The sequence below is a fragment of the Mobula birostris genome, chromosome 23 (assembly GCF_030028105.1).
Source record: "Mobula birostris isolate sMobBir1 chromosome 23, sMobBir1.hap1, whole genome shotgun sequence".
Lineage (NCBI taxonomy): Eukaryota > Metazoa > Chordata > Chondrichthyes > Myliobatiformes > Myliobatidae > Mobula > Mobula birostris.
Window position 1 is genome coordinate 18,692,360 of NC_092392.1, and position 26,543 is coordinate 18,718,902.

Consider the following 26,543-nt stretch of genomic DNA (forward strand, 5'->3'; position numbering starts at 1 on the left):
AGGGTATTGAGGCTCAAGGCTTGAAGTTTACTGATTAGTTTTGAGGGGATGATGGTATGAAATGCTGAGCTATAATCGATAAAGTGCACCCTGATGTACGAATCTTTGCTGTCCAAATGTTTCAGGGTTGTGTGAAGAGCCAATGAGATGGCATCTGCTTCGGTAGGCAAATTGGAGCAGATCCAAGTCGCCACTTAGACAGGAGGTGATAAGCTTCAACACCAGCCCCTCAAAACACTTCATCACTGTGGATCTAAGTGCCACTGGATGATAGTCATTTAGACATGTTACCACACTCTTCTTGGGCACTAATGTGATTGAAGCAAATGAGTACCTTTTGCTGGAGCAAGTGGTTGAAGATATCCACGATCACACCAGACAGTTGGTCAGCTCAGGTCTTCAGTACTCAGTCATGTACTCCGTCCGGACTGGGCTGCCCGTCGTATCCAACAATAACAGTTGGATTTGCGCAGTTTTTCTGTTGTGCATTCGGTGATGTGAACTGCATGAAGAAATCTGTGCAGGAGAGATTTTTAAGGTGGGAAAGCTGTTGCTGTGGGGAAATACCACTCTACAGACCTTGGAAGTCTGGGTCACATAGTCATCATACTCGTTCTTTCTTGGTTGCTTTGGATGACCATGAATTCTGCACCTTGTCATACCCTTCACTCTCCAAGAAATGTTGCAGAACTGCCTTTTGGCTGTTGGATCTTACTGCTGATCTCATCCAGGCAACGCACTGGAGATGACTTAGGGTCAGCACGTCCCTATCTCACCGGGGTTTGAAACCTGCCGGCTACCCTTGTTCGGTTTAGCCCACATGTCGAAGTGGTGTGGCGGCTGCTGCATGCTAACAGCTATTTGGAGCCACAGGTGAGGGCTGAGTGTTCGGTGGGGGTCAAAAGTGAGTGAGGTGTTTGAGGTGTTTGGGGTGTATGGGGTGACCAGGCAGGGGTAGCACCTCTGGTTGTTTCGTTTCATGTGGCATGGCCCGGGAGAGGCAGACACGAGTCTGTCTGCTCGGGAGCCGGGGTTGGATCAATCTTTGTTTGGCATCTCGTCCACAGCCGTTGCAACATGGGTGGCCCTGAGTTGGCATTGCCTGATGGAGTCCTTGAAGCACACAAACCTCCACACGAAATAAGTGTTTTGATCCAGGTCGTGGAGGAGCACCTCTGGTGAAGGGAGCCCATTTACGTTAATCCTATTTTTAAAGTTCTCCCCACATTCCCAACAGTTCCCTCCAGATCCTACCACTCACCCACTTACCAGGAACAATTTACAGCGGTCAGTTCTCCTACGAACCCCACACGTGGTCTCGGATGTGGACGGAAACTAGGAAACTGGAGCACCCGTGCAGGCACAGGGAGAATATGCAATTGTTGACCTGAAGTTATGTTCAACTGTAACCATCTGAAAATCACATTTTTAAAAATAAAATGGGCAAGAAATCGCATTTTAATAAAAGAGGGATTATGCATTTTTAACCTCCTTTGCACAAAATTTCCAGGACTTTAACAGCACCTAGTCCCCAGGGACAGTTCTGTCTGAGTGGTGAACTGAAGGTGCACGGGCAAGGCTTGTTGGGGTAGAGACATCAGGAAGTGATGATGAAGATGACAGTAGCAGATGGAAGATTGTATTGGGTGTATGGAGGAAGGTGAAAGGCAGGATTCTGAGATACAGGAAAATAAGAGGCTGATTGAGGATTGTAGTGGCTCATTGTCCAGTGATTAAAGGCAGCAGACAGGATTTAAATATCAGAAGAAAGGAAGAGTTTAAGGTATTGCTGAGTTTTGAACGTGGACCTGGTTCTGATATCAATCTGATTAGATTAACCTTAGAATTTGGAAAAAAAGACAATTAGGAGATAGTGTGGGTGCAAAACCTTCCAGGGATGGGGGCGCTCTTCGAGTTTTGTAAAGTCAAAAGCTGTGACAGGAAGGAAGGTAACACAAAATAATTATATTGAACAACAGTGGCTTTGGGGAGTAATAACAGGAGTGCCTCTAGAGATTAAACCATGGACTAAATTATAAATAATCTAGCTGGGGGAAAAGTTGTAGATGCGAAACATTTTAAAGGGTTTCATGGTGGAGTAAGAATAGATGTTGATATAAGTGGATGGAAAAAAGTTGCTGGATACGGTTAGTTTACGTTATATGAGTCATGTGGTTTGAGTATATGAGCTGTCCCCTCTGAGATGTTTTCCAAACCAGAAGTTTGGCTATGTAGCATCTCAGTGTACAGGTAAAAAGCAGTGTGGTAATTGTGGAGAAGGTATTGGCCTAAATTTTAGCAACTGTGGAGGGGAACACAGCTCTGCATACAAACAAGAGAAGATGTGCAGAAGCTGGAAATCCAAGCAACACTCACAAAATGCTGGAGGAACTCTGGAGGCCAGGCAGCAGCTATGGAAAAAAGTACAGTGGGGGAAGGGGAGAGAGAAACATCAGGTGATAGGTGAAACTTGGAGGGAGAGGGATGAAGCAAAGAGCTAGGAGTTGATTGGTGAAAGAGACAGAAGGTCATGGAAGAAAGAAGAAAGGGGGTTGGGGGAGGAGCACCAGAGGGAGGCGACGGGCGGGCAAGTAGATAACGTGAGAAAGGGACTAGGGGGTGGGAAAAATAAACTGTGCTTATGCCGGGTGTCCTACACATAAGGGATATCATGCAGTGTGTTCGGGTGGAAATGGCATTATCAAATGCAGAGGTTCTTCAGAAAGTACGGATTACAGATAGATTAAAGTCAGTATGTAAAGTGTGTGATTTTATAACAAAGGATTCATTGATTGTGCATAAAGTTTGTACTTTCGTGGCAGATGAGGTAAAGTGTACGGCACAAACAAAGTTTGGAACAAATTAAAGTGCATTAAAAGCTGCAGAAAAAAAAACATTTAGAGATAAAAGCCTTAACTCTATAAGTTATTAATGGAGCTTTACGGGGGTAAATGATAGTCAGATTTCAAAGAAGAGTTGTTAATGTTTTTTTCTTACAATGGAATGCTAGAAGTGTGTCAGCTAATGGTCAGGGGATTTTAATGTTCACTGTGTGAGGTTGTAGTGACATAAACGGGAAAGGGATGGTGGAGGAAGGCTTTCTGGAAGAAAGTATCTGGTGCGCTTGATGCGCCTTACGTTGGTGGGCCGACTACCATTAAACAGTACTAGAAGAAGAAGACGGTTCCGTCTGTAACTGAACCTCTGCCAGGACCTGTTCCCTGCTCTATGAGTCGATGTCACCGGTTTATGCTGTGAGCCTCACTCTGAGTACCCAAGACTGATAGGAGGGAAGAGGACTGCACGGATACATTTCGCAATGTATCTCTCGCTCGCAACACTCGGTATCCGGGTCCGCCTCCCTCGCTCGCCCAACGAGCGGCCCGGAGGGACCACGCAACTTGCCCCGTACTGTAGAGCTACGCCGATCCTCCCCACCGGCCATGGCAGCGACCGCCAGGCTGAATCTTCTCCTGCGGCACCTACACCCCGACCTTGTATCCTTCAGTTTCGCCGGGAAGCTCGAGTTATCCTCTCCGCCGCGCTGTCACCGAAGTTCCGCCGGACTTGCGTTGGGCGGAGACTCAGCCCCGGAGAGAAGTCGGTTTCCAGTAGTGGTGCTCGGCGCTGGTTCTGACGGCTTCCACTCGAGCTTAAGCTTTAATTTCTTTTTTAAAATTGTTAAAGACAGAACGGGCTGCATAGACGCGGTGGGCCGAAGAGCCTGCGCCTGTTCTGTACAACTTCACGGCTGTAGAGGAGTCCTCTGGCCTTGGTTGGAGACCCGGGGGATGGGGCCGGGTTGGAGAGTGCTCTGGTGATATTGGCCCTGAGATACTGTGTCTAAGGTGACTGTAGTTCTAAGGAAGTGTGTATTATGTGGTTCTGGAAAGGGTGGACCCGGTGCAACTGATTAAAAAGGGCCCTGGTTCCCAACATCGACTCTCCCTTTCCCTCCAGTGAGATGTTGCCTGACCTCCAGATTTGTGTATGTGTTGCTCAAGATCTCCAGCATTTGCAGAAAATTGTGTTTATTGTTTACAATCTCCTACCAGAGGAAGTGGTTGAGACAGATACCATTTAAGCAGGACTTGAATACATAGGAGATGACTTCTCATTGCTCCCAACAAGGAGGTGGTATCAGAGCCTGAAGACAGACTCTGAATGTTTCAGGAACAGCTTCTCCCCCTCCACCATAAGATTTATGAATGGACAATGAACACTACCTCACTATTTTTTGCTCTTTTTGCACTACCTACTTAATTTTCTATACATACTTACTGTAATCTATAGTTGCGTATGGTTATGTATTGCAATGTAATGAATTTCATGTCATGTGTCAGTGATATTAAACCTGATTCTGATTATCAGTCTCTGCCTAACAGGGTTGGGGAAGCAGACATTCTCATCTCATTTAAAAAGTCAAACACGAGAAAATCTACAGATGCTGGAATTTCAAGCAACACACATAAAAGTTGCTGGTGAACACAGCAGGCCGGGCAGCATCTCTAGGAAGAGGTACAGTCGACGTTTTGGGCCGAGACCCTTTGTCAGGACTAACTGAAAGAAGAGTTAGGAAGAGATTTGAGAGGGGGAGGGGGAGGAGAAGATCCATAATGACAGGAGAAGACAGGAGGGGGAGGGATGGAGCCAAGAGCTGGACAGGTGATTGACAAAGGGAATATGAGAGGATCATGGGACAGGAGGCCCAGGGAGAAAGAAAAGGGGGAGGGGGGACTGTACCTCTTCCAATAGATGCTGCCTGGCCTGCTGCGTTCACCAACTTTTATGTGTGTTGCCTGTCATTTAAAAAGTACTTGGAAGAGCCTGAGGGTCACAGTGCTGTTGTAAATTGTGTTTTGGCCGCATCGCTTTTTAAACAGCCCACATGTGATGGGCTGAATGCCTGCCTTCTGCTTTTCTGTAAATGCACAGTTGACCAAATTGCTTTATTTGTGTTGAATTGGGGATTCCAGTTGGATGTAACGATCAGATGCCAGAGCGTTCAGTTCCTGGTGGCATTTAACCGCCCCCCCCCCCAGCTACTTTAATAAAATATGTCTGGGGCAGCAGAGACTGAGGAGAGCGGATAGAGGTTTATAAGATTATGAGAGGCATAGATTGAGTAAAGTTCAAAGTAAATTTATTATCCAAGTCCATATATGTCACGGTATACAACCCTGTGATTCATTTTCGCACAAGGGCATACTCAATAAATCCAGTAACCATAATTGAAGCACCAATTGGGCATACAACCAGTGTGCAAAAGGCAACAAACTGTGTAAATACGAAAAGGAATAATGAATAAGTAACACATATCGAGAAACACACACAAAATGCTGGAGGAACTCCGCAGGCTAGGCAGCATCTAAGGAAAAGAGTACAGTTGATGTTTCGGGCCAAAACTTTCTGCAGGACAGACTATATCGAGGACACACTCTCATCTCATCATGAAGTGATTCCATAGGTTGTGGGAACAGTTCGGTGATGGGACGTGAGGTTATCTTGAGGGGTAATAACTGTTCCTGGTGTGAGACCTGTGGCTCCTGTACCTTGATGTATGTACTGGAAAATAAATTTAAACTTATTTTTTCTCACTCCCTGTTTCCCAGTGACCTTACTTGCACTTGAGAGTTGCTACAAGCTCTACTTCACCACCTTTTCAGCTGACACCTTCGAGGTGCCTTCTGCAAGGATCGCCATCTTGTCGTGGTGGAGAGGTTTGGGAGTTTCCTTGATCCCGGAAGTGATGCTGCCCGGAGTTTAGAAGTCTGGCACTGAGATCCTGGTAGGGTGAGATCAGACAGAGAGTGATCCAACCAAGACCTCAGTGCTGGAGCTGGCGGAAGATGATGACACATCACAGTGGCAGTGAAGTGTTCCCAGTCCTCTTGTGCAGCCCCCAATCTGTCAAGGGCTGTGTGGTTGTTGCCTATGCATCTGCTCTCCAGGTTAAACAAAGCCATGCACAAGTATTCTCCATTAAGTGAATCCATCCGTACATTCTAGTTATGTGGATCCCAGATCAGCCTCTACAGCCACCAAGAGACAACCCCTTAGCAGAGCATCTTGCTCCACTTGAGTGATTGCACAACTACTCCCAGATCACCTCCATTTAGCGGATGAAAAAAGACCTGTAAAGAATACTCTGCTTCCAGATATTGCATTTTTGTGTACTTAATAAGTAGTTCTGTGTTTAAAAGTAGTGCCAAGTTACCAATAAACAAAATTTCCTTGTGAGAGAAATCATATTTTTTCCTTTATCCATACTTCAGAAAGCCTCTCCCACATCAGCAGAAGTAACTTCGCATTCTTTTCCTGGAAAGCTCCGGTAAGTAAGGGGACAAATTAATTAATTTTGTTATTATTTTATTGTGAGGAATAATTTGCAGTGAGGTAGGTCCTGCGAGCTCTAATGTATTTTTGTTTTCCCTGGTCTGTGAGGCTTCCTGTTACAACTCTAATCTGGTAGGCTGTATGTCCAAATACAATGAGATAACAGAATTGCCTTTTGTTTAATTGACAGAAGGTGTGTGTATTTGAAATGAGATCTTTGGAGAAAATGTACAGTTTATTCCCTTTGAGTCAGATAATTGAAGTGTTCGGAGACTTCCACCAACCTCAAGTGTAGCAGGTCTTCTCTGTATGAGCAGTGTTAAGGCCAATTTATACTTCTGCATCGAATCTATGCCGTAGGTATGGCGTAGCCGCGTACCCTACGCTGTAGCCTGACATGCACCTCCCCAAAAATGTAACTACACGTCGCGGCGACGAGGACCGCAACAACTGTGATTGGTCCGCTTGGTAGCATCACATTTCCGGTTGCTGCTGCTTCTCCGTCATTTTGGAATTGAGAGAGAATAAGAATGTGAGTTGAACGTGAGTTGGGAAATGGACCAAATCAAGGAGAGGTTAATTGAGGAAGTTTGAAAATATGTACATTTGTACGACTCTTTGTCGCCAGACTATAAAGACTGCCAAATAGTATCAAATTCGTGGAAAGAAATTTCCACAAATATCAGTTTCAATAAAAGTAACTCTTGTTCAACATTTATTAGCTCCAACTCCAACATGAAGTGCTCAGTTTCAGTCGCCATTGTTTGAAGTACACAAAGAAAGTGGCATAGAAACACCAGCGCCAACTAGTGTTTTGGCATTGAATTGCGGAGTGACGCAGACACCCCAATGCACAAGTATAAATGCTCACAACGGCGTAGGCCGCTTCCTTAGGCCACGGTGTAGAGCCTATGCAGAAGTATGAGTCAGCCTTTCGAGATGTAACGTTACAGCACAGTACAGGCTCACGATTTGTCCCAACCTTTTAACCCACTGTAACATCAATGTAACCCTTCCCTCCAACATAGCCAACCAGTTCTTCAACCATCCACGTGCCTATCGATGAGTTCCTTAAATGTCTCTTATGTATCTGTGTATCGAAGCCCACAACTGATGTCAGAGATGGATTTAATAGATACATGGCTTATTTGGGTGAAACCCAATGGAGTTACTTCCATGCATAGGTAAACCGTTATCTCTCAACCAACACCAATCAGAAATGATCACTTTGCTGCTTTTGTATGGGTGAAAACCAGCTACTGTGTTTCCTTTTTTAAAGTTTAGCTTCATTTGTCACACATCAGAACATCAAAACGTACAATGAATTGTGTGATTATGTCAATGTCCACACAGCCTGAGAATGTGCTGAGACAGCTTGGAAATGTCACCGCACTTTCGACTGGAAGACAGCACGCTCACAACTTACTAACCCTAACCCGTATGTCTGGAATGTGGGAGGAAACCAGAGCACCCGGTGGAAAACCACACAGTCACGGGGAGAATGTACAAACTCATTACAATGATTCCTTAAAGAATTGAACATCTGGTCAACAAACCTGGAAGTGCAAAAGGCATTTTGACCAAGGAATCGATTGTTGACTTTAGGAGGGGTAAGTCAGGAGAACACACACCATTCCTCATTGAGGGGTCTCCAGTAGAAAGGGTGAGCAGTTTTAAATCCCTGAGCATCAGCGTCTATCTTGGGCCAACACATTGATGGAATCATGAAGCAGGCACATCAGTGGCTCTGTTAGGAGTTTGAGGAAATATGGTATCTCAACAAAGATACCTAAAATATTTCTATAGCTGTACGGTGGAGAGCATTCTGACTGGTTGCATCACAGCCTGTCTGGAGGCTCCAGTGCACAGGATTGGACGAGGCTCAGAGGGGTGCAGTCTCAGCCAGCTCCATTATGGGCAGAATCGTCTCCACCATTGAGGACATCTTCAGGAGGTGGTTTCTCATAAGGCAGCATCCACCCTCGTCATCTGGGACATGCCCTCCTCTCATTACTACCGTCAGTGAGGAGCTACAGGAGCCTGAGAACCCAAACTCAGCACTAGGAACATCTTCCACTCTGACATTGGATCTCTGAATGATCCATGAAAACTACCTTGTTAATTGTCTTTTGCACATTTTTTGTAATTTGTGTTACTCAGTATATCATACTGTACACTGCTACCGCAAAGCAACAAAGTTCGTGACATTGGAGGTATAGCAGAACCTGGAAATGATGAAAACATTCAATAGGTAGTTCCTATTTGTAAGATGTCAGGCCTTCATCTAAACCGTCAGCTGTCCAGTTTCTCCACAGACGCCGCCTGACTTGCTAAGTTCCACCAGCATCTTGTGTTGCTTCACTTGTAAATTGGCATTTCGAGTGCAGAATATAATGCTCAGGCTACACCGATTCCATTAACTTGGCTGCTCTCTCTCTACACTGCTAATTGCTATCCCAACAGTTTGCAAATATGAAAAGATTTGTGCTTCTCTTATATACCACTGCCTTTACTGTGGTCGCCGTTGACAACAAATTGTAGCAGCTATTGAAGTACAAAAAGCTACAAGAACAGTTTGGAACCTGAACTCTAAGTATGTGCATGCATACTTTGGTACTAAATTTCCTTTGAACTTTGAACTTGCCATTCTCAAACTGACAGATGCACTCCACGGCCAATGCCCTGACTGTGTACAGTATGCTTACTCAGTGAAGTGGTTTCAGGAGTATCTCTCAAAACCCACCCTTTTATCATTGCAAGAACAAAGGCAGCAGATACGCAAAATCACTTGCAGGTTCCTGCCAAGTTGCACCCCAATCTGGGGGGGAATATATTCCCCATCCTTGAAATATACTTCTTTTTCTTCAATATCATAGTGAATTATGAAACTGTCAGCTTAAGAGTACTGAACAAATATCTTTACTAGAGGCAACTATGCTTATAAATGGAGTACCGTGGAAGCGTAGTGATTTGCGTGATGCTATTACGGTTCGGGGAGTCAGAGTTCAGTGTTCAATTCCGGCACTGCCTGTGAGGAGTTTGTACCTTCTCCCCCTGACAGCATCAATTTCCTCCGGGCACTCTGGTTTCTTCCCACAGTCCAAAGGTGTACAGGTTAATTGGTCATTGTCAATTGTCTGATTAGGATAGTGTTTAATCGGAGGGTTTCTGGGTGGTGTGGCTCGTTGGGCCGGAATGACCAGTTCTCCAAATAATAAAATAAATAAGTCACCAGAGAGAGCTGGACAACTTGTGATTTTGCCAGCAGTGGCTATATCCCTTGAGATTGAGCATACAAGGTAGTATATCACAGAAAACCAAAAAAAAAACAGTATAAACTGCGTAAGAAGGGATTTCAGCACACATCTGCAACCTCCCTTGAGTTCTCATGCTTACCGGTCTTTAAACTACAATTTTGTGATGCGTTTCATTGGGGGAAAAATCAGTGTAAGAGCTCAATTTCTTGAGTTTTAATGTAATTGGGCATCAATAATAATAATGAAAACATTTTTACTGCGTTCCAAATAACTTACATTAAAGATGCATCCCTTCAACTTGTTAAAAGGGGAGAGAGGGTGATGTTCCTGTTTTGGTCAATCTGTTGTTTAGACTATAAGGCAAGGGAGCAGAATTAGGTCATTTGGGCCATCGCATCTGCCTCATCGTTTTATCCTGGCTCTTTCATTATCCCTCTCAATCCCATTCTCCTGCCTTCTCCCCATAATCTTTGACACCCTTACCAATCAAGAATATATGAATTTCCATTTTAAATATACCCAATGACTTGGACTGCACAGATTCACCACCTATAGTTTGACATTTTCAGCAAATTTCCTGCAGCAGGGGTTTCCGGGAATCTTGAGGGGAGCATGTGTGTGTTTTTACTGAACCTCTTAATCTCCTCCTCAAGTAAAACTTAGAATGTAGCCTGTTGCTACTGTAGTATAATTTTTGGATTATTTACCTATATATCAAAGAGGTAAGCGCGATGCTATTACACCTCGGGGAGCTGGAGTTCAGAGTTCGAAGTTCATTTCCGGCGCTGCCTGTAAGGAACTTGTGTGTTCTCCCTGTGAACTTGGTGGGTTTCCTTCGGGTGCTCCGGGTCCCTCCCACAGTCCAAGGATGTGCTGGTTAGTAGTTAATGAATTGGTGGTTGTAAATTGTCCTGTGATTAGGCTAGGGTCAAATCGGTGGGTTGCTGGGTAGTGTGGCTCATTGGGCTGGAAAGGCCTGTTCCATGCTATGTATATAAATTATTAAAAATAAATTAAAATATTTAAAAGTAAATAAATTAAATTAGTTTGATCATTCTCAGAGTAATTACAAATGTCTAACATTATGCAGAATAAAACTATACATTGTTTTTGTGTGAAAATTGTCCTTTTTTACCAAGAAGTTTTAAATGTGTTTATTAAGCTATCTTTTTCTCTAGCTACACTTTGGAAAACCCTTATCTCATCCCTGAGCAGAGGCAGTTTTACGAGGAAAATGGATTCCTTCTTGTTAAGAAGTTGGTTTCTGATGAAAACCTGGAAATGTTTCGGTAAGTTGTTGGTGTTTTAAAGAAATAAAACATGAATTTATTTATCGCAAACAAGAGAAAAACCTGCAGGTGTTGGAAATCCAAGCACACACACAAAATGCTGGAGAAACTCAGCAGGCCAGGCAGCATCTATGGAAAAGAGCACAGTCGACATTTTGGGCTGAGACCCTTCATCAGGACTGATATATTTATTTCAGAGGACAACAAATGGGGAGAGGAGGAGATGATGAACCTTACCCGAGTTGTAAACATACCAACAGAATACTTGCTCCGAGAGATTTATAAGGGGCATAGAAACATAGGGAAGTTTTAATGCAAGATTCAAGATTGTTTAATATCATTTCCAGTACACAAGTGTAAAGGAGAGCGAAATAATTGTTAGTCCAGATCCGATGCAGCACAAAAAAGTAATAAGAGAAAGGACATTAATAATAAAAAAGCACAATAAATATAAATACTTAAAATAGTTTATATACATTGATCGTATATCCATAAAGTGACTCTAGGCACAAGAGTATGTGTACATAAGGTGACTGACAGGACGTAACTATGAAAATGGACAAGGGAGAGTCAGTGGATGTAGTGTACCTGGACTTCCAGAAAGCCTTTGATAAAGACCACATAGATTAGTGAGCAAAATTAGGGCACATGGTATTGGCGGCAGAGTAAAGACATGGATTGAAAATTGGCCGGCTGACAGGAAACAAAGAGTAGCGATTAACGGGTCCCTTTCGGAATGGCAGGCGGTGACCAGTGGGGTACCGCAGGGTTCAGTGCAGGGACCGTAGCTGTTTACAATGTACATTAATGATTTAGATGAAGGGATTAAAAGTAACATTAGCAAATTTGCAGATGACACAAAGCTGGGTGGACGTGAGAAATGTGAGGAGGATGGTATGAGAATGCAGGGTGACTTGGACAGGTTGGGTGAGTGGGCAGATGCAGTTTAATGTGGATAAATGTGAGGTTATCCACTTTGGTGGTAAGAACAGGAAGGCAGATTATTATCTAAATGGAGTCAAGTTAGGAAAAGGGGAAGTACAATGAGATCTAGGTGTTCTTGTACATCAGTCACTGAAAGCAGGCATGCAGGTACAGCAGGCAGTGAAGAAAGCTAATGGCATGCTGGCCTTCATAACAAGGGGAATTGAGTATAAGAGCAAAGAGATCCTTCTGCAGCTGTACAGAGCTCTGGTGAGACCACACCTGGAGTATTGTGTGCAGTTTTGGTCTCCAAATTTGAGGAGGGACATACTTGCTATTGAGGGAGTGCAGCGTAGGTTCACAAGGTTAATTCCCGGGATGGCGGGACTGTCATATGTTGAGAGATTGGAGCGACTGGGCTTGTATACACTGGAATTTAGGATGAGAGGGGATCTGACTGAAACATATAAGATTATTAAGGGATTAGACACGCTGGAGGCAGGAAGCATGTTCCCACTGATGGGTGAGTCCAGAACCAGAGACCACAGTTTAAGAATTAGGGGTAGGCCATTTAGAATTGAGTTGAGGAAAAACTTTTTTACCCAGAGAGTGGTGGATATGTGGAATGCTCTGCCTCAGAAGGCTGTGGAGGCCAAGTCTCTGGATGCTTTCAAGAAGGAGATGGATAGAGCTCTTAAAGATAGCGGAATCAAAGGTTGTGGGGATAAGGCAGGAACTGGATACTGATAGTGGATGATCAGCCATGATCACAGTGAATGGCGGTGCTGGCTCAAAGGGCTGAATGGCCTACTCCTGTACCTATTGTCTGTTGACAGGAAAGACTGCACCTGGAGCACTGAGTACTGGTTGGGTCTCCCTGTTTGAATGTGTATTTGCATTGGAGATGGTGCAAAGAAAGTTCACCAGGTTAATCCCTGCAATAAAGGGTTGAAATAAGGAAAGGTTGAACAGCTTGTCAGTGTTTATTGCTTAGAAGGATGAGAGATCATCTTTTTGAAATGTATGATCTAAACCAGGGGTTCCCAACCTTTTTTTTTTAATGCCACGGATCCCTACCGTTAACCGAGAGGTTCATATCAGGTTGGGAACCCTGATCTAGATAGACGTCAGTAAGGCCTTTGACGGAGTCCCACATGGGAGAATGGTTCAGGGGACTCAAGGCAAGTTGACAAATTAGATCTAAAATTCGCTAAACGCGATGCTGGGAATATTTGAGGAAAAAATGTTGAGGGAATTCAGCAATTCAGCAATTCAGCAGCATCAGTGGTGTGGAATAAACAGTTGATGTTCATCAGGACTTTTCCCAGTACTAATCAGTGGTCTTGGCCCAAAATGTTGACTGTTTATGCCCCTCCATAGATCCTGTCTGACCTGTGAAGGTCCTCCAACATTTTGTGTGTGTTACTCTAAAATTCACTTTCTGGAGGGGACAAAGGGTAAATGTGGGGGGTTTTTGTGATTGGAAACCTGTGATCCATGATGCCAAACAGGGATCTGTGCTGGGACCCTTGCTGTTTGACAGTTACATTAATGATCTGGATATGTAGGAGGATCATTGGGAGATGAGATGAAAATTGGTAGATTTATTGACAGTGAGGAGGGTAATCAGGTTATTGTTAGACATTGATCAGTTGGTAAATTGGACAGGGAGTGGCAGATTGACATTAATCCTGATAAGGGTGAGATGATGTACTTTGAGCCAACCAGAAAGGAGAGGGCATGATGAATGATGGGATCTAGGGAGCGTTGAGGAACAAAGGGGGCTCATGTTCAAGTTTATTGTCAACTGATCGTACATATATATAACCAAATGAAACAACATTACTCTGGACCACGGTGCACCTGCAAAACGTGTCTCACACAGCACCAATTCTGAAATATTACCACAAATAAATTACTAAAGTATAATTGAAAAAATAATTGATAGGTATCTGAGTAGCCAGGGCATCAAGGGTTATGGTGAGAAGGCGGGGGAGTGGGACTAAATGGGAGAATGAATCAGCTCATGATAAAATGGCGGAGCAGACTTGATGGGCCGAGTGGCCGACTTCTGCTCCTTTGTCTTATGGTCTTATGGTCTAAAAATGCATGTAGTGTGCAGCACGAGTGAAGAGTAAACAGCTCACTGTTCTAGTGAGGACACCAGGGTGGTGTCAGGGTACTCATTAGTCTTAGAGCCTAAATGTTGAGCCAGTCTGGCAGTTCCTAGTGCTGAGGCTCCCGGATCTCCTTCCTATGGTAGTGGGTCAAAGAGATTGTGGGATGGGTGGTAGGGATCCTGAACAGTGCTTCCAGTCCTTCGTCTACTACACTGCTGGTAAACGTCACTAAGATCCCTGAAGGTAGCAGCGTGGGTAGACACGAAGGGAGTGTGTGGATACTAGACGTCATTGGCTGGGGCACCAAATATTAGTTTATGATACAGCTTGTAAAACTTGGCTAGGCCACAGCCGAGGTACTGTGCACACTTCTGGTCTCCACTCTGTGCACTGGAGAGGGTGCAGAGGAGATTCACCAGGCGCTGCCTGGGATAGTGCCCCTTACACGTGAGGAGAGACCGGGCTTGTTTTCCTTGGAGTGTAAGAAACCACGAAGACTGACTAAGGCGTAAGAACGATGAGCTGTGCAGACAGGAGAGACGGCAGGAAACATTGCCACATGGCTGGGGTGTCAAAACTAGAGGGTATAGGTTTAGTTCAGGAGGAAGATGTTAAGAGTAGATCAAAGGAGTGATATTTTCGCCCGGGTTGGAATCCGGATTGTCCTGCTTGAAAGGGTGTGGGGTGGAGGCACTGCTAAAGTTTGCTAATTTACTGAAAGTTTATAAGCAGGTGATTGTACAAATATATAAGAGAATAAAGAAAGCAAAAACTACAAGGAAAAGCACAATGAAAACTTCAATCTGGACCTTAATCCAACACTTCAAACCCTTCACACCCCAACTGAAAATCAGCTTTGTGTATACTCAATTACCTGGCCTCTGATGTTCCCTTGAGTAGATGGTTCTAAAGATTCAAGGAAGAGAATTGTTTGGAATTCTTTATTACAGACGTAAACTGAAAAAGAAATGATTATCTATTTGCTAATATTGTGATGTATTTAATGAATACACACAAAGTACGTTTGGAAATGAATGCTGTTTGTCTTGGTTACAGAGAGGAGTTTGAAAGGATCTGTCAGAAGGAAGTTGTGGTCCCTGGATTAACAGTGATGAGAGATGTAGTCATTTCGAAATCTAAGTATGTTCCAGATCATCAGGCTGTTTCCAAGATCCAAGATTTCCAAAACAATGAAATCCTTTTTAGGTACTGCTGCCTACCAGAGGTGAGAGGCAAAGATTTAAAGGCTAAAGACTTCTTTTTATCCAAAGAAATGCAAATGATTGAGAACATACTCAGATGCAAACAAGAAGCAATGTTAGTGTACATTCTTCTAAAAAGTAAGAGCTTGCTGCACAATATGTAACTTTAAATTATTTTCAAACCAGTAGGCTGCTATCAAATCAGAATAATCAAGTCTAAAAATATTTTGCTGGTGTTTCACTGTACTCTTCAAGATATCCTCAAATGCTTATCTAATTTAACATAATATAGGCATCCGTTAGTCTCGTGAGACCATGGATTTGCGCCTTGGAAGGTTTCCAGGGCGCAGGCCTGGGCAAGGTTGTATGGAAGACCTGCAGTTGCCCATGCTACAAGTCTCCCTTCTCCACACCACCGATATTATCCAAGGGAAGGGCATTAGGACCCATACAGCTTGGCACCAGTGTTGTCGCAGAGCAATGTGTGGTTAAGTGCCTTGCTCAAGGACACAACACACTGCCTCAGCTGAGGCTCGAACTAGCAACCTTCAGATCACTAGACCGACACCTTAACCACTTGGCCACGCGCCAACACCTAATTGAACATACCAGTTTACAAATATTGCAGCTAATTTGTAGGTGGATATTGTATTTGAAATCAGCCTTTTGCATAAAATGCTTTGTTAATACAGTTAATGCTTTCAGATCTTGAAATATGTGGAGTGCTTCACTGGTCCCAACATCATGGCAATGCACACCATGCTAATCAACAAGCCTCCTGACTCGGGTAAGACGGGGAAAAAAGAGACTGAATATTGGAACCAGTTTATTGTTGTCACGTGTGCTGAGACACACTGAAAAACTTGTCTTGCGCGCTTTTTGTATATAGTGGATTCCAGTTAATTGGGCTGTCCATTATTTGGGACAACTCTTAAAGTTTATCAGAATCAGGTTTGTTATCACCAGCATGTGACGTGAAATTTGTTAACTTGGCAGCAGCAGTTCAATGCAATACATAATCTAGCAGAGAAAAAATACATAAATAAAATAAAACATAATAATAAATTAACAAGTAAATCAATTACGTATATAGACAAAAAACATGCAAAGACAGTAATACTGTATATTAAAAAAAAGTGAGGTAGTATCTGAAGCCTCAGCACCCACCCAGGAATCGGATGGCAGAGGGGGAGAAGCCGCTCCTGAGTCGCTGAGCATGTGCCCCCAGGCCTCTGCACCTCCTACCTGATGGCAACGGTGAGAAAAGATCACGCCCTGGGTGCTGGAGGCCCTCAGCAAAAACCTAATCGAGAAAATACCCAGGACTCCCTTCATTAATCTGGACCACTATTTCGCTTAATTGGGACGGGAGACTGTTGCCGAACAGTTTCTAACTTGCATCAGTCACGTGCACTTTTGTAGCTTAGAGCGAGCAGTTTTTAAGTAGCATCATTTGTGTCTGTTTATATTCAAAAAGCAGTGATTTTTGTGACTGATAGTTGGCAAGAAATAAGCAGTAAGACAGTTCAGAACTGTTGCACACTGGAGATGCTAGAAACGGTCAGGAGTGAAAATGAAACGATTTCACTACTTCAAGTTTGGAACTATAACAAATTTGGAGGTATTGGCAATCGTTTTGAATGTTAGAATGAAAATGAAGATTTGGAGGATGCAAACATTGAAAGCATCTTATGAAGGCAGCCCATAATGGCGACCGAGACGGAGGTGGAATTGTTCAGACAGAGGTGGCGCTCAGTACTCGGTGTCGGAGAGCTGATCAGGGCTCGAAGTTTTCGGATGGCTCAGAGTTGGATTGTGGTCGGCATGGCAGGGAGAGTTTTTCTTCCTTCTCCCGTCTGCGTGAGATGTGGGACGTTTGAGAAACTTTGAACTTTATTGTGCTCATGGACTTCTTCATCAAGTTATGGTATTGTTACACTGTTTGTAACTATATGTTATAATTATGTGGTTTTGTCAGCTTTTCAGTCTTGGTTTGTCCTGTGTTTTGTGATATCACACCGGAGGAAATAATGTGTCATTTCTTAATGCATGCATTACTAAATGACAATAAAAGAGGACTACGTGTCTTCATAATCATATCATAATCTGCACTAGATGCCTGCACCAATTTGTTCATTTATCATCAGCCAAATGAATTCGGCAGCATTCACTGGATGAATTCCTCCGTCAATAACTATTAGTTCAGTTTTATAGTACTATAGTAATATGGTTGTGTTCTAATTTGTTCTATATTTCATTGAAATACATAATTTGTTACTCAGTTAAATGGTAGTTTGTCTTTTTTATACCTTTTAAACTATCTCCATGAAACTTCAGCTAATTGGGACAAAATGTACTGGTCCCAATGAGTCCCATTTAAGTGGAATCCACTGTTTATAAATTCATTACAACAGTGCACTGAGGTAGTACAAGGTAAAACAATAACGGAATGCAGAATAAAGCGTAACAACTACAAAGAAAGTGCAGTGCAGGTAAACAATAAGTTGCAAATTCACAATGAGAAAGACTGTATCGCTGTTGGTTTATTATTGTCACATGTACCAAGATACAGTGAAAAGCTTGTCTTGCATACTGTTCTTACAGAATCAGTGTCAGAATTAATATCATTGGCATATGTCATGAAATTCATTGCTTTGTGGCAGCAGTCCATTGCAATACATAATAATAAAAACTATAGATTGCTATATGTAGTTCGTGTGTTTATTGACTACTGTAGTCAATAAACGGCAGCCTGATGAAGGTACAGGTGTCCCCCACTTTTCGAATGTTCGCTTTACGAAACCTCGCTGTTACGAAAAACCTACATTAGTTCCCTGTTTTCGCTAACAGAAGGTGTTTTCACTGTTACGAAAAAAGGCAACACACAGAAAAAGCATGCAATAAAAGGCAGCGCGCGCCCCGAGCAGCCGCTCCTCCCCCAGAATTACATTCTGGCCGTCATTGCTTAAACACGTGCCTGTGAGCAGCCGTTAGCAAGGTGAGTTCTAGGGTATCGGAAAAGCCTGAAAGAGCTCGTAAGGGTGTTAAACTTAGCGTAAAACTAGACATAATTAAGCGTTTCGATCGTGGTGAACGAAGTAAGGACAAAGTGAGTTTGGCTTGTGGAAGTTGACGAAGGTGATGTTGAAGAGGTTTTGGCATCCCATCACCAAGAACTGATAGATAAAGAGCTGATGCAATTGGAAGAAGAAAGGATAACAATCAAAACCGAATGCAGTAGCGAATGGACCGAAAGTGAAGTCGTCCAGGAACTGAACGTGAAGCAACTGCGTGAGATTTTCGCAGCAATTGACAACAATGATTGCAGAAAAGTATGACTTTAATTTTGAAAGGGTACGTAAGTTTAGGGCATATTTGCAAGATGGTTTGAGTGCTTACAAAGAACTCTATGACAGAAAAATGCGCGAGGCTAAGCAGTCAAGCACACTGTCGTTTTTCAAGTCTTCCACATCAGCCACAGCAGACGACAAACCTCGACCCTCGATGTCTAGGCAGGCAGAGATAGAAGAAGGCGACCTATCTGCCCTGATGGAAACAGACAACGATGAGATGACACCTCAGTGTCCCACCACCCCAGACCCCGGGCTACGTACCGATACATTGCCGCGGAGAATGCAGCGATAGCTGGGACACACCCAGCACATCTTTAAGAAAAAAGCCGAAATAAACAAGCTAATTAATTAGGTGCCACCTGGCATGTAAATGTCGGCCCAGGTCGGAGGCGATTGCCGATTACGAACGGTTTCATAGGAACGCTATACCTTCGGACGGCGGGGGAAACCTGTATTACTACGGTCCAGGTGATCCAGGGCAGAGTGGAGAGCTAGTGAGATTGCATCTGCTGTACACCTATTGTGGCAAAAGGCAGACTGCAGTGGGTCCAGGTCCTTGCTTAGGCAGGAGTTGATTCTGGCCGTGGCCAACCTCTCGAAGCACCTCATCACAGCAGATGTGAGGGCCACTGAGCAATGGTGACTGAGGCAGCTCACTCTGCTCTTCTTCGACACTGATATGATTGTCGCCCTTTTGGTGGGAACCTTCCGACCGCAGCAGTGAGAGTTTGAAGTTGTCCTCAAACCCTCCCGCCAGTTGGTTTACACAGCCCTCCCAGGTACACCATCAGGGCCTGATGCCTCGAGGAGTTAATCATAAAGCATACTCCACCTCCTTGGCCTTTAAAAGACTGAGCTGCCCTGACTTTGTGGAGCCATCTGACTGCAGCACTACATCCAAAATTGCCAGTGCTTCCGGCACCAACGTACTATATACGAAAGATTCCGGAGAAAAACTTCTGTATACTATCTAGACAGATCATGGCATATGTAAACATAAGAGATTCTGCAGACGCTGAAAATAGAGCAACACGCACAAAATGCTGAAGGAACTCAGGTGGTCAGGTAGGCATAAAGAGTGGACGCTTGGGCTGAGAGCCTTCATCATGGCATACAGAGGTGCGTCGAGGTAGTAAAATGAGAACAGAATGCAGTACATAGTGTTACAGGTACAGAGCAAGTGCAGTGCAGGAAGACAAATAAAGTGCGAGGACCTTGAGGAGGGAGACTGGGAGCTCAAGCGTTCACCTTCAGCCTATGAGAGTCCATCCAAGAGCCCAACAGCAGGCCAGGTGCTGTCCTTGATCGTGGTGGTACATGTTTTCAAGTACCACCGAGGTGAGGGGACAGGAGGTAGAAGGACTGGAGTGGGAAGGGTATTGATTATGTTGGCTGCTTTCTCGAGACAGTATGAGGTGTAGATAGAATCAACAAAGGGTGGCTTGGTTCGTGTGACGAAATGGGCTGAGTTCACAGCTCCACAATTTCTTATGAACTTGAGCAGAGTAGTTGCCGTAGCAAGCTGTAACGCATCCTAATCAGGTGCTATCTAGGGTACACTTGTAAAGCTTGGTGAGGGTTATATGGGACATGCTAAATTTCCTCAGCCTTCTTCGGAAGCAGAAGTGATGGTTACCTCTCTTGGCCATAGCGCCAACATGGCTGGACCAGGGTAAATTATTGGTGATTGAATATCCAAGAAGCAGAATCTCTATGAACTTGTAGTGAGATCAGTGCATCCTGAGAACTGGCTGAGAAAAGTGTTAGTATGTGAATGGTATAATCAGTATCAGAACACAGCCCAGCACATCACACAAACCAATCTTCCGTCCTTGGACTCACTTTACACCGCACGCTGTCAGAGCAGTGCTGCCAGGATAATCAGGGACACGACCCACCCAGCCAACACACCTTTCGTCCCTCTTCCCTCCGGGAGAAGGCTCAAGAGCTTGAAGACTCGTACGGCCAGATTTGGGAACAGCTTCTTTCCAACTGTGATAAGACTGCTGAATGGATCCTGACCCGGATCTGGGCTGTACCCTTCAAATATCTGGACCTGCCTCTCGATATTTTTTTGCACTAACTTACTTTCCCTTTTCTATTTTCTATTTATGATTGATGATTTAAATTTTTAATATTTACTATGGAGTTGTACTCCAGGGAGCACGAAGAACAATCAAATATCGCCGTGATGATTGTACGCTCTAGTATCAATTGTTTGGCGACAATAAAGTATAAAGTATAATCTGGTGTTTTAGCACGGACATCTGTCATTAAATTTGTTGTTTTGTAGCAGCAGTACAGTATGATATATCAATACACTGTAAATTATAATAAATTTATATGGGTATGATATGGTGTAGTGGCATCAGTACTGGACTTCGAGCTTGAAACCAGCCGGGTCCCAACCTGGGCAGCAGCTATATCTGCAGGGAAGAGAGGCCTGGCAATCTACTTCTGTAGCTTGCCACAAAAACCTTATGGACAGCTACAGTATCCATAGGCTCGCCATGAGTCGACAACGACGTGGTGGCACTCAACAGCTATATGTCAAGTTCAAGTTTGTAGTCATTTGATTATGCAGACATCAAGCAAAATAGTGTTCCTGTGGACCGTGGTGCATTCACAAAACATGCATCACACACAGCACTTAAACCAAAATATTAGGAATAAGTTAATAAAATATAATTCAAGATGCGTGTAGTAAAGCGCAGCACAGGTAAACAGTACGGTAAACAGCTCTCTGTCCAAGTGATGGGATCTCAGTGGTGGCAGGGTGTTCATGAGTCTCACAGCCTGAGGGCAGAAGCTGTTACCGAGTCTAGCAGTCCTAGTCCTGGTGCTTCTGTACAGCCTTGATTAATGAGAAGGTGTTGTGGGTACAGGTTACATCGTCCGTTATAAGCACACCGAGGAACCCTATGCTCTTCACTCTCTCCTTGGCAGAGCCATTGATGTGCAGTGACGTGCCTTGCTGAAGTCCACAGTCATCTCTTCTGTCTTGTGCGTGTTGAATCTCAGGCTGTGGTTCTCAGAGTATCTGTCAAGCCCCTCTACCCTCTGTCTGTATGCCAACTCATCATTGTTGCTGATGAGGCCAACCCACTGTTGTGTCATCAGCGAGCTTGATTCTGCGGTTTGAGCTGGATCTGGCAGTGCAGTCGTGAGATAGATATAGACACATACTTTCGCACAGTGTTGTAGTAATTGTGTGCATTGCACTGTACTGCTGGTGCAAAAGGAACAAATTTCATGACATAAGTGAGTGATGATAAACCTGATTCTGAAATGGGTCTCTAATGTGGACAGAGAGTGGGAAGGGGGCAAGGAGAGGGGAATCGTCCTTGGGGAAAAGTGAAGGGAGATGGGAGGGAGACATTCTGTAATGATCAATAAACCAATTGACTGGAATCAAATGACCTTGCCTGATGCCTCAGGGATGGATGTACTGGCACCCAGGCCCCCCCCCCCACTCCTGGCACTCCATCTCTGTCACCTGTCCCACACCCCTCCACCCTTGCCATTCCTAACATCCTTTGCTTCTTGCCAGATCTCCAAAATCGCTCTCTGCTCCACGTTGACAAATACAGTAGTGTGCATCTCATTATTTATTCATTTTGTCTAATATATATCTGTATATCTTATGGTAGAGGGTAAGAAGCTGTTCCTAAAATGTTAAGTGTTGGGTCTTCATGCTGCTGTCCCCTGTATCATATTGAGTTCCGTATGCACACGCTCTCAGGAAAGAAGACTTCGCGGCATCCGTTGCACCAGGATCTGCATTACTTTCCATTCCGGCCTGCGGCCCAGATCGTGTGTGCCTGGACTGCCATGGAGAAGGTGGACTGCAACAACGGCTGCCTTGTGGTGCTGCCGGGGACACACAAGGGCAGCCTGAAGAAACACGTTTACCCCGATTGGCCGGTAAGTGCGGTAGTGTAACACCGTTACTATACCGCGACCAGTGTTCAATTCCCGCCACCGTCTGTGAAGTTTGTACCTTCTCCTGTGATGCCTTGGTTTCCTCCAAGTGCCGAGGTTTCCTCCCACATTCCGAAGGCACCAGGTTAGTGGGTTAATTGGCCCTGTGGGTGTAATTGTGCAGTGTGGGCTGTTGAACTGTAAAGACCTGTTACCGTGTTGCACAATTGTACACAAATTATGGAAACTAGGCTTGTACTCACTGGAATTTACAAGCTTTAAGGGTGATTTTCAATAAACTATGTCATCTGGGTCATTGATAATGAATCTGACTTTCCAGGTCTGACAGAGAACAATCCTGGTTTGTGGAGCCAGATGATTTCTCTCAGGGTGCATTTCACAAAAAAAAAGTAGGACAATCACCTTGAGGAGTGAAATTACAAAATGCTCGTTCTTCTCGAAAATTTACTAAAATAAGATCCATGCATCATTTTGAAACAAGATTGCACAGAAATTTAAATATCACAATTAAATCCTAATCAGAAATTCCAAACCTGCTAATTTCAGGAAAGTTAGAGTGCTAAACTAACACACATCAAGAATTGGATTGCTTAAAATTGTTTCTAGTAATTACACTTGTTCTGTTAATGAAATGTATCAGACTTGGAACACTCCAGTGCTGAGCTTTCTGGCTTTTCTTGTGTCTTCATTGCTAGAGGGATTGAATTTAGGAGCAGGGAGGTCATGCTGCAACTATACAGGGTACTGGTGAGGCTGCACCTGGAGTACTGTGTGCAGTTCTGGTCTCCATACTTGAGGAAGGATATATTTGAGTTGGAGGTGGTGTAGAGGAGGTTCACCAGGTTGATTCCGGAGATGAGGGGGCTAGACTATGAGACGAGATTGAGTTGCCTGGGGCTGTACTCGCTGTACTCACTGGAATTCAGAAGAATGAGAAGAGATCTTATAAAAACATATAAAATTATGAAACGGATAGGTAAGATAGAATCAGGAAAGTTGTTTCCACTGGTAAGTGAGACTAGAACTAGGAGACATAACCTCAAGATTCGGGGGAGATGAGGAGGAACTGCTTTTCCAATTCTCTGCCCAATGAAGCAGTGGAGGCTACCTCAGTAAATATATTTAAGACAAGGTTGGATAGATTTTTGCATAGTAGAGAAATTAAGGGTTATGGGGAAAAGGCAGGTAGGTGGAGATGAGTCCATGGCCAGATCAGCCATGAACTTATTGAATGGCAGAGCAGGCTGGATGGGCCGGATGGCCTACTCCTGCTCCTATTTCTTGTGTTGTTTCCATGGAGAATTTTATTTTTGCTCATGAAAGTGATGTGGTATGCTGTCCTTGTCTGCTATATTTTCAGGGTGGCGTCAATAAGATGTATCATGGCATCCACGATTATGACCCCAGTCATCCCCGGCTTCACCTGGAAATGGAGAAGGGCGACACTGTGTTCTTTCACCCTCTACTCATCCATGGATCGGGAACCAATCAGACTCGTGGATTCCGAAAGGTGAGGTTGATGGACAGGGGTTACAGGAAAGCGAGACCCATCGCACATAGTAGATGGAGAGTCCAATGCAAAATAAACTTCCTTCACAAACAAAATCTCCTCAAGTAGCATGGATAATTTCACTCACTTCAACACTAAATTGATTCCACAGTCTATTGACTCACTTTCAATGACTCTTTCATAGAACATAGAAAATCTGTAGCACATTACAGGCCCTTCGGCCCACAATGTTGTGCCGACCATGTAACCTACTCTAGAAGCTGCCTAGAATTCCCCTAGCGCATAGGCCTCTATTTTTCTATGCTTCGTGTACCCATCTAAAAGTCTCTTTAAAGACCCTATTGTATCCACCTCCACCACCGTCGCTGGCAGTGCATTCCACGCACCAACCTCGGTACATATTTCCAAGCACCTTAAAACTATGCCTCTTCATGTTAGCCATTTCAGCCCTGGGAAAAAGCCTCTGGCTGTTCACACCATCAATTCTCTGTTATTTATGTATTTTGTACTTGTACAGATCATCTTCTTTTGTACATTGGTTGTTTCTCAGTCTCTGGGTAGTTTTTCATTGATTCTATCGTATTTCTTTTTCTATTGTGAATGCCCGCAAGAAAATGAATTTCAGGGTTGTATTTGATGTCAGATATGTATTTTGATAATAAATTTAGTTTGTGCTTTGATCAACACTTTCTGATCTTGCTGAGTGATATGAGGCCATGGGGCTGGCGTTGCTATTGCCACATTTGATAGTTGGAATTAGATGAAGTTTACTAATTGTCACCTCCAAACCCTGTTTCAATTTTGGGTGCAGTGGTTTTTCAGGAATTGAGTAGGAATGCAGTAACATTCATTGGTGTTTTGTGGATCAATGAGATTTTGCCTTTGTAGAGGTAATTGTGAAGTTTTGTGTGGTATTGGTCAGACTGCACTTGGAGTATTGGTAGCAGTTTTGGGCCCCTTATCTAAGATACAATGTGCTGGCATTGGAGAGCATCCAGAGAAGGTTCATTAGAATGATCCTGGAAACAAAAGGGTTAATGTATGAGGAGCATTTGATATCTCTGGGCCTGTACTCAATATGAGTTTGGTAGAATGAGGGTGAAGTTGCCATTACTAGGGAGAAGGTTCTTAGGAAACTGAAAGGTCTGAAGGTAGATAAGTCACCTGGACCAGATGGTGTACAGCCCAGGGCTCTTAAAGAGGTGGCTGAAGAGATTGTGGAAGCATCAGTAGTGATCTTTTGGGCATGGTTCTGAAGGAATGGAAAATTGAAAATGTCATTCCACTCTTCAAGAAGGGAGAGAGGCAGAAGAAAGGAAATTATGGACTGTTAGTTTGAACTCAGTGGTTTGGAAGATGTTAGAGTTGGTTGTTAAGGTGAGCTCTCAGGTGACTTGGAGGCACATAATATTGTAGGCAGTAGTCAGGAAAAATCTTGCCTGACAAATCTGTTGGAATTTGAAGAAAAACAGGATAGACAAAGAATCGGTAGATGTTGTGTACTTGACTTTTCAGAAGACCTTTGACAAGTTGCTTAACAAGTTAAAAGCCCATGACATTACAGGAAAGATACTAGCATGGACATGTGACTAGTGGTGTGCCACAGGGATCAGTGCTGGGTCCATTGTTATTTGTCATCTATATCAATGATCTGGATGATAATGTGGTAAATTGGATCAGCAAGTTTGCTGATGATACAAAGATTGGAGGTGTGGTGGACATTGAGGAAGGTTTTCAAAGCTTGCAGAGAGATTTGGACCAGCTGGAAAAATGGGCTGAAAAATGGCAGATGGAGTTTAATACAGACAAGTGTGAGGTATTGCACTTTGCAAGGACAAGCCAAGGTAGAACATACAGGGTTAATGGTAAGGCACTGAGGAGTGCAGTAGAACAGAGGGATCTGAAAATGCAGATACAAAATTCCCTAAAAGTGGCGTCACAGGTAGATAGGATCGTAAAGAGAGCTTTTGGTACATTGGCCTTTATTAATCAAAGTATTGAGTATAAGAGCTGGAATGTTATGATGAGGTTGTATAAGGCATTGGTGAGGCAGAATCTGGAGTGTTGTTTTCAGTTTTGGTCACCAAGTTACAGGAAGGATATTAATAAGGTTGAAAGAGTGCAGAGAAGGTTTACAAGGATGTTGCTGGGACTTGAGAAACTCAGTTACAGAGAAAGGTTGAATAGGTTAGGACTTTATTCCCAGGAGCGTAGAAGAATGAGGGGAGGTTGGTAGAGGTATATAAAATCATGATGGGTATAGATAGAGTGAATGCAAGCAGGCTTTTTCCACTGAGGCAAGGGGAGGAAAAAAAACAGAGGACATGGGTTAAGGGTGAAGGGGGAAAAGTTTAAAGGGAACATTAGGGGGGGGCTTCTTCACACAGAGAGTGGTGGGAGTATGGAATGAGCTGCCAGACGAGGTGGTAAATGCGGGTTCTTTTTTAATATTTAAAAATAAATTGGACAGATACAGGGATGGGAGGTGTATGGAGGGATATGGTCCGTGTGCATGTCAGTGGGACTAGGCAGAAAATAGTTCGGCACAGCCGAGAAGGGCCAAAAGGCCTGTTTCTGTGCTGTAGTTTCTATGGATAGAGCATTGACTAA

General features: G+C 43.8%; 1 protein-coding gene across 2 annotated transcripts in view; it reads left to right on the forward strand.

Annotated features, from left to right (window-relative positions):
* Positions 1 to 3,325: 3,325 nt before the first annotated feature.
* The window catches only part of phyh (phytanoyl-CoA 2-hydroxylase), a 29,508-nt gene continuing 6,290 nt past the window's right edge, over positions 3,326 to 26,543 (forward strand). The window contains exons 1-7 of one of the 2 annotated variants that reach the window (XM_072241208.1): positions 3,326 to 3,497; positions 6,276 to 6,331; positions 10,772 to 10,882; positions 14,983 to 15,151; positions 15,834 to 15,915; positions 22,224 to 22,405; positions 23,784 to 23,933. In XM_072241208.1, coding sequence (XP_072097309.1) covers positions 3,444 to 3,497; positions 6,276 to 6,331; positions 10,772 to 10,882; positions 14,983 to 15,151; positions 15,834 to 15,915; positions 22,224 to 22,405; positions 23,784 to 23,933 — 804 coding nt within the window. In that variant the 5' untranslated portion in view covers positions 3,326 to 3,443. Of the gene's footprint in view, positions 3,498 to 6,275; positions 6,332 to 7,415; positions 7,521 to 10,771; positions 10,883 to 14,982; positions 15,152 to 15,833; positions 15,916 to 22,223; positions 22,406 to 23,783; positions 23,934 to 26,543 lie in introns of those variants that run through there. The other variant, XM_072241207.1, reaches the window with a different exon arrangement.